The sequence below is a fragment of the Quercus suber genome, unplaced genomic scaffold (assembly GCF_002906115.3).
Source record: "Quercus suber isolate HL8 unplaced genomic scaffold, Cork oak 2.0 scaffold_137, whole genome shotgun sequence".
NCBI lineage: Eukaryota > Viridiplantae > Streptophyta > Magnoliopsida > Fagales > Fagaceae > Quercus > Quercus suber.
Window position 1 is genome coordinate 328,866 of NW_027069599.1, and position 10,576 is coordinate 339,441.

Genomic DNA, 10,576 nt, shown 5'->3' on the forward strand with positions numbered 1-10,576 from the left:
CACACATTTAAAATTATTTTGTTACAGTGTTTTTCAGTTTTCAGTTTTTAGCTGTATCCAAACGGACCCTTAGTTTACGTTAAAATTGATTAAACCATAAAAAGTTTGCTTTAAATTTTTTAAATACTTGCTAAGAATAATATAGCACATTTCATAATATATATAACTTTGAGTTTTCTTGTTGCAAATACTATAGTTTAAGTTTGGCCCCCAGACAACATTTCCTAGTTCTACCCCTATAGGGAGCTATTACGTTAACAATATTTTTTTAAAAATTCACATTAAATTCCAAGTAGTTAGTTGTCATAATATTGTGAACATAAAATAAAAAAATAAAAAAATTTCTCACATTTATATTTACTCAGCTATTAAAAAAAAAAAAATGTAAAACGACAACGAATGACCTCGGCCCCACAACAGACATTATCCAAACACAATAATTATTCGAACATATATATATATAGCCACGAATGCACATCCAAAATCCCTGAAAATCTCTCTCCCGCCATGAACACTCTCTCCATTCCCTCCCTCCCACACTATTCCTCACTCTCCATTCTCACCTCCTCAACTCTCTACAGAACCTCTCTTTTTCCCCAAACCTTCATTTCTTCACAAACATTAGGGTTTTGTTCTCCCAAATCACTTCGCACACCAAATTCACCTCGATTCAAAGCCTCATTCAACTCTCCGGGCTCACTCTACCCCATAGAACCTCAACTCTCCGACGATGAGGAAGAGGAGGAGGAAGAAGACGAAGACGACGATGATGACGACGTGGCTGCCGATGAATACGACGTCGTTTCCGGCGAAGTATCGGACGGAGTCGGAGTTGGAGTTGGAGTTGAAGTCGAGCTGAGCGACGACGAAATCGGCGGAGCTTCGATCGCCGTAGAAACGGAGGTGCTTACTCGGCACGAGGAATTCAAGTGGCAGAGAGTGGAAAGGCTTTGCAACGAAGTGAAATTGTTCGGCGAAGATATAATCGACGTTGATGAGCTCGCTTCGATTCACGATTTTCGCATCGATAAATTCCAGGTCCGTTTCCATTTCCAATTCAAAATTCTCAAATCTCAAACAAAACCTAAAGTTTCTGTTATTCAGGTAATTTGAGATTTGATATATATTTTCTTTCAGCGATTGGCAATACAAGCATTCTTGAGAGGCTCATCGGTGGTGGTTTCTGCGCCGACGAGTAGCGGAAAGACTTTGATTGCCGAGGCCGCTGCGGTGGCGACGGTCGCGAGGGGAAGGAGAATCTTCTACACAACTCCGCTCAAGGCATTATCCAATCAAAAGTTTCGCGAATTTCGGTATAGAAGTTCATTTTTTCATGTTAATTAAAATGGAAGAAACTGAAATTTTTTGGCAATGTACTTTAATGGCATTGTGTTAATAAGTATGATTTTGGTGTCCTAGTGAGACTTTTGGAGATAGCAATGTCGGCCTTCTTACCGGGGACTCTGCAGTGAATAAAGATGCTCAGGTGTTGATTATGACTACGGAGATTTTGCGCAATATGTTGTATCAGAGGTAAAGTATGTGTAGTATTTGAACTCTGATCATAGTAGATTATGTGAATTACTTAGTGAATATGATAGAAATCGGATTCAGAGTGTATGAATGGTGTGATGTAATGCTGAAATATGGATACATTACTTAAATTTTAGTGTGTAACGGTGGGTTCTAGGTAACTCAACTGCTATAGGAAAAAATGTTATGGTTTATGCATACCCTTTGCTAGTTGGATTTATGAATACAGAGATTTTATGCAATATGTTATATCAGAGGTAAATTATACGTAGTATTCGGACTCTGATCATAGAAGCCTATGGGAATTACTGAACACGACATAAATTGGATTCCAAGTGTTTGAATGGTGTGAATAATGCTGAAATATGGATGCACTATTTAATTTTAAGTGGATAATCGTGGGTTTCAGTTAGCTTAACTGCTATAGAATAAAATGTTATGGTTTGTTTTCATTATCTAGATTTATGAGCTCCATTAATTAGTTATTCATTGGTAAAGTTGATTGTTGAAATTGAGGGTGGTGGTTTACTATGTCTTCACGTGCAGTGTTGGAATAATTTCTTCTGATAGTGGACTTTTCCATGTTGATGTGATTGTTTTGGATGAAGTTCATTATCTGAGCGACATATCTCGGGGTACGGTGTGGGAAGAGATAGTAAGTACAATTTTTTGCCCTCCCAAGATCTCATTTATTGTCAAATTTTGGTTTTCACATTTTATCGTCATATAATGTAATCATATATTTCAGGTTATATATTGCCCAAAAGAAGTTCAACTTATATGCTTGTCAGCAACAGTTGCAAATCCAGACGAGCTTGCTGGTTGGATTGGTCAGGTATTGTTATCTATGAGCTGACCTAGGCTTAATGTTTTGGATTTTGTGGGATCGTAATGATGCTTTGTTGATACACGTTAGCTGCTATAATTCCTTTGGAGAGTTGTCTCATTATCAATGTCATGGTGAGACCAGGTGGCAAATGTTGAGATAGCAAGATGGAAGCATCAAATCTGTTTCCAACAATTTTATTTTATTATTATTATTGTTGTTTTTCTTTGGGATAATTCAATAGTTAGAAGATGGGGGATTTGAACCCTAGACATTTTCTTTGAAAACACCAGGAAGTACCAATTGAGCTACAAGGCTCTTCTTGGCTTCCTACAATTTTTTGTTTACTACTTAGAATCAAGCATGGCATTTGTTTAATAAGAAATTCTTGGTGATTTTTTCTTGTGGTGAGGGAATGTTGGGAACATTTTAAGACACCATCTAATGTTAAAAACAAAATGAAATGGCCTTGTCCAGCAGTTTGATATACTCCTTTTCTTCATTTGAAAAAAAAGACAAGACAATGTTACACAAATCACACCTGATATTGCCAAGAGAATATTATTCGTGCATTAGGCAATGATTTCTTGTGATTTTATCTTAAAATATGGGCTAAAGACCCATAGTGCATGATGCAGCTCATATTTGTCAGAAAAATAAATAAACACAACGAAGGAATTTTGAGTTAGCAATGCCATTATTCACTATTTTCCCTCTTTTGTTTCCGCACGCACACAATCATATATTAGTTATCCGTATCTTCGTCAAAGGATTGCAATTTTAAAACCTATAGATTACAATCACAAGATAATCACCACTGCTTTTTCTGTGAAGTAGGCAGCTCGAATTTTGATGTATTGAGAAAATATTTCTGATCTTAGACTTTAAAATTGTCTTCTATATTCCTTGTTGGTTGATGGCTTGTCATTTCTTGCTGTTAGTGCCCTCACTCTATTACTAGTTGACTCCGGCATTAGCAAATTGTCATTACACACACACACACACACATATACATATGATAAAAAACTGTCATTACATATTGATTTACCTATTGGGCTTGTGTTCTTAGAAAAGCTTAATACATAAGTTATTAACTTTCTTTCTCTTCTGCTTGTTTACTGATGCCAGCATTGGTTTCTGAATTATCTTGGTATGAGTGATGTATAGACTTGTGAGAGGATCAAATTTTTCTAATTTCATCCTGTTTCCAGATTCACGGCAAAACAGAGTTGGTAACATCATCAAAGCGTCCAGTTCCATTGACTTGGCATTTCTCTATGAAGACCTCTTTGTTACCTCTTCTGGATGAGAAAGGAACTCGAATGAATAGGTATTTTTGTTTTTAATAATCCTCTATCACTCTATTAATATTCTAACTTATAGTTTTCCTCTAGATGAATACAGGCGTAGGGATGTCTTTAACTCCTTTATTTCATCTTCTTATGTAATTACTTGGGGGCTCTGTGTAGCACAGACTAGTTGGTTTTTTTTTTTTTTGTTAGACTAGTTGCTTTGGTTTCTTATTTTCTTTTCTAAATAGCATGTTTCAACCAAATACGGTAATACTTGTACTGATATCACTGACTATATTTTGCAAATGGTTATTCAGTTAAACATTCATGATGAAAGTGTGAGGTTTGGTTCAAATTTACCATAAATATATGGTATTCTATATGAAGAATATTGTCTTTGATTTTCCCTTCTTAATAATTTATGTCATCCCCTCGCTACTTCCCTCCCTTCAACCTATTCTTTGAACACTGTAGTGGGGACTTAGGGTCCATTTGGATACTTCTTATTTTGCTGAAAACTGAAAATACTGTAGCAAAATAATTTTTAAATGTGTGAATAGTGCTGTGGGACCCATTTTTAATGAAAATTTTGTTGAAAAAAGAGATTTGTGGGTCTCGTGAACAGTGCACGGGACCCACTGGTTACTCGGAAACGCACTTCTCCCAAAAAAAAAAAAAAAAAAAACAGACGCAAGACTGATAAGCTCAATCCAAATGCATACTTGCTATTTTCAATCATTTTCATTTTCTTTCTTCTAAATTGGAACAGGAAGCTGTCACTCAATTATCTACAACTTAATGCGTCAGGAGCTAAATCTTACAAGGATGATGGGTCTAGAAGAAGAAATTCAAAAGGGCGTGGAAGTGATATGAGCTATGACAGTTCTGATATCACGTCTGGACAGCCTCCTCTTTCAAAGAATGACATAAATAATATTAGGCGTTCACAAGTATGGGCTCATTGCATCAGTTCTCTGACATATATGTGTGTGTTCGTACGAATTTAATTCGTATGGGTTTATAATATATTGTCATTATCTACCTGACTTGTAAATTTCCTAAATTAATTTTCAGGTTCCTCAAGTTATTGACACATTATATCAGCTTAAGGCAAGGGACATGCTGCCAGCAATTTGGTTTATTTTTAGCAGGAAAGGATGTGATGCAGCTGTTCAGTACGTTGAAGATTGCAAGCTCTTAGATGAGTGTGAGATGAGTGAGGTTGAACTAGCCTTGAAGAGGTTCCGCATTAAGTATCCTGATGCTGTCAGGGAGACTGCTGTAAAAGGACTGCTGCAAGGGGTTGCTGCGCATCATGCCGGATGTCTACCATTGTGGAAATCATTCATAGAAGAACTGTTTCAGCGAGGACTTGTGAAGGTTGTCTTTGCTACGGAAACGCTTGCTGCTGGAATCAATATGCCTGCTAGGACAGCTGTTATTTCATCCCTCAGCAAGAGAAGTGATAGTGGGCGAATCCAATTACGTCCAAATGAACTACTTCAAATGGCAGGGCGTGCTGGACGTAGAGGCACTGATGAAAGGGGTCATGTAGTGCTTATTCAGACTCCTAATGAAGGTGCTGAAGAGTGCTGCAAGCTTCTATTTGCTGGAATCGAACCTCTTGTTTCACAGTTTACTGCTTCGTATGGTATGGTGCTGAATCTTCTGGCAGGTGCAAAAATTATTGGCAGATCAAATGAATCAGATGGCATGAAAGCAATACAAGAAGGACGTACTTTGGAAGAAGCTAGGAAGTTAGTTGAGCAAAGTTTTGGAAACTATGTTGGCAGCAACGTTATGCTTGCTGCAAAAGAGGAGCTTACTAGAATAGAGAAAGAGATAGAGATGCTGACTTTAGAAGTTAGTGATGACGCCATAGATAGAAAAAGCAGGAAGCTTTTATCAGAGGCAGCGTATAAGGAGATTGCAGATCTACAGGAAGAATTGAGGACAGAAAAACGTCTTCGGACAGCACTGCGAAAAATTATGGAATTGCAGAGAATTTCTGCTCTGAAACCTCTTCTAAAGGAGTTTGAAAACGGAAACCTACCTTTTTTGTGCCTGCAATATAAAGATTCCGAAGGAGTTGAGCACTCTCTCCCTGCTGTTTATTTGGGGAAGGTTGACTCGCTTGATGGTTCAAAACTTAAGAACATGGTTTCTGCTGATGATTCGTTTGCACTAAACGTTGTTAAAACAGATTCAAATGTTAATGATTGTCAAGTGAACCTAGATGTTGAACCATCGTATTATGTGGCCCTTGGTTCAGATAACACATGGTATGTATTTACAGAAAAATGGATTAAAACAATTTACAGGACAGGCTTTCCTAACGTTGCCCTAGCTCAAGGGGATGCTTTGCCTCGGGAAATTATGAGGATGCTTCTCGATAAGGAGGAAATGAAGTGGGAGAAGCTTACTGGTTCTGAACTTGGCTGTTTATGGCGGATGGAGGGATCTCTAGAGACATGGTCTTGGAGTTTAAATGTGCCAGTTTTGAGTAGTCTTTCTGAAAGTGATGAGCTGTTACAAATGTCAGAACCGTACTATGATGCTGTAGAACGTTATAAGGAACAAAGAAATAAAGTTGCACGTTTGAAGAAAAAGATAGCACGTTCAAAAGGCTTTAAAGAGTATAAGAAAATCATAGACATGACCAAGTTTACTGAGGAAAAGATTAAACGCTTGAAGACTAGATCAAAACGTTTGACTAATCGAATAGAGCAGATTGAACCATCTGGTTGGAAGGAGTTTGTGCAGATCAGCAATGTAATACATGAAACAAGGACGCTGGATATCAATACACACGTAATATTTCCTCTTGGTGAAACTGCAGCTGCAATTCGAGGAGAAAATGAACTTTGGCTAGCAATGGTTCTCCGAAATAAAATCCTGCTAAACCTAAAGCCTGCACAACTTGCCGCTGTTTGTGCAAGTTTGGTTTCTGAAGGTATTAAAGTTCGTCCTTGGAAAAATAACAGCTATATATATGAACCTTCCACAACTGTAATCAATGTAATCAACTTCTTGGATGAGCAAAGAAACTCCCTTTTGCAACTTCAAGAAAAACATGGGGTAAATATTTCATGCTGTCTGGATAGCCAATTTTCAGGTATGGTTGAAGCCTGGGCATCTGGGTTGACTTGGAGGGAAATGATGATGGATTGTGCAATGGATGAAGGAGATCTAGCACGCCTCTTACGACGGACTATTGATATATTAGCTCAGATTCCTAAATTGCCTGATATCGATACACTGCTGCAAAGCAGTGCAAAGGCAGCATCCAATGTCATGGATCGTCCACCAATCAGTGAGCTGGCTGGATAACGTCCTAATGCCACTAAACAGTATTGGTAAAATTTGCACAATTTTTTCCTATAGGATCAAAACTTTTCTAAAGCATTTGTAGATCTATTTAATGAATTCAATTCAACTTTTGGTGCCCTGAACCAGCTTCACTTATATGTGACATGTGGTTCATGTTACACATGTACTACCAGCAAAAGGCCTATTTATACTGTATGTTTGATTCCCAGTAAAGGGAAGCCTTCGACACTGAATTTTGTACCCATCAACCCCAAAAGGAATGTTGGCTACACAAATGCAACTACTCAGATATACACCACTGCCAGGGTTGTGCATTGTTTGCTACTTGCTAATTTTTAAAGAACAGGTAAATTTTAGACTCAGTTAAAATACAGAAATCTGTGTTGTTCTTAGATGCTTTTGAGTTTCACTTCTTGAATCTAATTTTTTAGCGCAACGATATTGTCACACTTGTCAAATGTTTTGTCAGTGCAATTTTTATTTTTTTCTGATATATGGAAGTGGTCCTTTGGCCAGACTATTCCCAAATGCTGTCAGCTGAAGATGCAAGCTTACTTGCTACTTGTTAGTGAAAGGGGACATTTCAAGGCAGCCATTTTTGATGATACAGTTATTAGTGTCTCTACTGGTATGTTTGGTAAAATGGAGAGAGAGGTGGAAGAGAAAGGAAAGGGAGAGGGGGGAAGGGAAAGTAAGGTTAATTTTTCTTTAGGGGTTTGGCTGTTTACAGGAAATTGAATGGAATGATAATTATGATTATGGAAAATTAAATATAGTCTATCACTTCTACTTTTTTAGCTGAATAGTCTATCTCTCTTCATTCTTTCATGTCTTCCAAATTTAAGAGAGAAAAAAATGTTAGGCAGGGAGAGAAAGGAACCTTTCCTCTTCCTTACCACCCAACTAAACAATGTAAAGGCACTCTCTTCCTCTTTTTTCCCTTCACCCTCTTTCCTTTCCTTAAGTTTCTTCCCATCCATTCCTCTTTTGCAATCTCTTGCCCTCTCTCAAAGAAATCCTAGAGTTTTCCAATGGTTGTCATATGGCCAATATGTTCTGTTAATCTTCATCTTCTTTTCTTGTGTGTGTGTGTGTGGGTTAATTTGAGAAAGAGAGAATGCCAGCCCTAAATTGGACTCTCAAAGTTCACCCCAAGACTCTTGAATTAGCATAGGACACTTTTTTTTATTATACCAAGCAAAGATGTTTAAATAAGATTAAGGTTAGTTACAGGCTTACAGCCCATAACAAAATTAGGAAATTGTTTTGCTATTGATGCAGCCATTTTCCTGTGCTCGGTTAAAACCATATGGTGCACTTTTAAAATAACAGTCTGGATGTTGGCTTGCTGTATGGTGTACTGTATGTCTTCAACGAACGCCTCAGTCCACCATCGCCAGTGACCTTTGTGCTACCAGAGCTGTTGGATTTCATTGCTGCTAACAAGGGTGATCATTCTGTTTAGCCCATAGTTTTTGCCTTGATCATTGCTTGTCTGATTGCTACTCCAGTCTGGCAACCTTGCGATCCTTTGCTTTGATCTGCCCTTCTTTAAATATCTGGGACCAACAAAGTTTTTTCTAAACTAGTTTGAAGAAAAACCTTACAAACTCATTATATATATTTATATTGAGTGTGAATTTTGAAAATCTAATCGTTAGATTGCATGTTCTTATTAAATCTTTAATGCAATTTCAAGAAAATTAAAGATTAATTTTTATGTCATCAAATAAATGTTATAATTTCAAGTTTTGTAATCTAAAGTTGTATATAAAAAATAAGTTAATTGATCAAATAATAAATAATATCCGATTTGAACGAAATTTGATATGTATGTTAAGAACATAAAGAACATAAAATTCAACGGTTAGATTTTCAAAATTTACATTCAAAAAAGAAATATATGAGAAGTTTGGAGAGTTTGGAGAGAAACTTTATTTTACCTGGGACCCTGTTTTGTCTTTTACAATACATGCTATGCCTCTCCTTGTGTGTGTTTCTATCTGCTTCTGCTTGCACGATGAGCTGCCACACTTCTTGGTACAGCTAAGCTGCTAAGCTGTCTGTTGTTGGGTAATTGTCCTTTGTGATGAGGCAATTACACCTCCATTGGGATTATCAAGGATTTCGAGGTTAGCAATTTTTCAATGGCATTTGGTTGTTTCCCCTCAAATATTATACTTCTTTTGTGGAGCCAAATGCACCAGAGAGTGGTAAGGAGGCTTGGGATGCTGTCCTCGATTAAATCGGCATTCTTGCTCTACTGATTTTAACTTGCATTATGTTTTTGAGTTTTCCGACACTTATAAACCATCATTTATCCACTCTCCTTAATTATGTGCATATGAGTTTATTAATAAATGAGGTAAAGCAGATTTTCTCCTCCTGCAACATTATTTTGACTCGGCATTATATTCTTTGAAAACGAATGGAATCTCGAAAGACAGGTAAGATGCACTACACGTCCAGTGGAGCAATTCTAGTTCTTAATTCGCATTATTGGATTTGGAGGGAGGGTATTTGTACTGGGTCAGCCTTAATCGTAAAGCATTTCTTTGCAGGCAGTTCTCTGTTTTTCATCATATAAAATTCCTTTTTCTCATGCTAAGCTTTGCGTATGTTTTTCAGATGAAAAATTTAGGCGACTTCAAGTATTGCCGTGTGTTGGCCCCTATTTTGGTATGCTATTTCGAAATGAATTGGCAGTACCTTTATCCTTAAGTCAATTCTATATTTAATGGATCAGGGAAGTTGGTATTTTTATTTATTTTTATTTTGGTAAGGCAGTTACTTGTTAACGTTAAACATAAAAGATTTCCACAATCACGCACTTGAGCGCCTGGCTAGAATGAGTTGTTCACGACTTTCAAAAATGCCTTTGTGCCTTGGACTTCCGATCAAACTTTTGTGTAACAGTATTCAGTACCCAGAAAATTAAATGAATAGTTGGGACCAAATAGTAATTGCACCTGGACGTTCAGGCTAATTTAGTTTTAAAAAAAAGTGTTGGAACTAGGAATGGCAGCACAAGAAAGTGCAGCAATAAAAGCACCCCCCCTTCCCCCCACCCCCCAAAAAAAAAAAAAATCATCTGTTAAGTGGAAAATGATTAACAAGAATAAAGATGAATGAATTAAACAATGCATATCAAAGTATATATCACAAATTTTACCTCTATTTACATAATTTGCGGCTAAAACTTCAAAAACATACAGTAGTATACTACAACCGTTGAGCCATGTCAGCCTCCTCATTTTCTTTATTCGGTTGGTGAGATAGAAAATATAAGAATACATGAAAGATGAATCCACGAAAGCTTTTTTTTCCCTTCGTGGCGCTGCAATCTTTCAAACCCCGGGCGCCAAGCCAGAGTAAGTAATGCGTGCAAAAAGTCACTGAAAGTCGGAAACATTTGAATCACATCAAGACATTGACATCTATTTGAACAACAGAAAATGAGTGAAAAATGAACAGCAGTTTCACACACATGGAACCAAACCGACCTTTTCCACTCCATGCATTCACTACAAACGACATGCACTAGTTCAGAATAAACAGTAGTTTCACAAACGTAGATTTAACATTCTCCAGTACA

The 10,576-nt window shown here is 37.2% G+C and overlaps 2 protein-coding genes across 4 annotated transcripts in view; one reads left to right on the forward strand and one right to left on the reverse strand.

Annotated features, from left to right (window-relative positions):
• Positions 1-483: 483 nt before the first annotated feature.
• Positions 484-7,784, forward strand: LOC112008576 (DExH-box ATP-dependent RNA helicase DExH15 chloroplastic). 3 transcript variants are annotated; one of them, XM_065776606.1, is made up of 10 exons: positions 484-1,038; positions 1,138-1,313; positions 1,420-1,533; positions 2,080-2,188; positions 2,282-2,368; positions 3,571-3,689; positions 4,421-4,601; positions 4,726-7,007; positions 7,108-7,327; positions 7,498-7,784. In XM_065776606.1, exons 1-8 carry the CDS (start codon positions 508-510, stop codon positions 6,979-6,981), a joined length of 3,573 nt encoding a protein of 1,190 aa, XP_065632678.1. In that variant the 5' UTR covers positions 484-507; the 3' UTR covers positions 6,982-7,007; positions 7,108-7,327; positions 7,498-7,784. The 3 variants fall into 3 exon arrangements, with proteins under 3 accessions (XP_065632678.1, XP_065632679.1, XP_065632677.1); XM_065776607.1 differs by having other exon boundaries at positions 4,726-6,604; positions 6,767-7,327; XM_065776605.1 differs by having other exon boundaries at positions 4,726-7,327.
• Positions 7,785-10,090: 2,306 nt separating this feature from the next.
• The window catches only part of LOC112008577 (paired amphipathic helix protein Sin3-like 4), a gene marked incomplete in the record, with an annotated part of 12,138 nt that continues 11,652 nt past the window's right edge, over positions 10,091-10,576 (reverse strand). The window contains 1 exon segment of the mRNA XM_065776610.1: positions 10,091-10,376.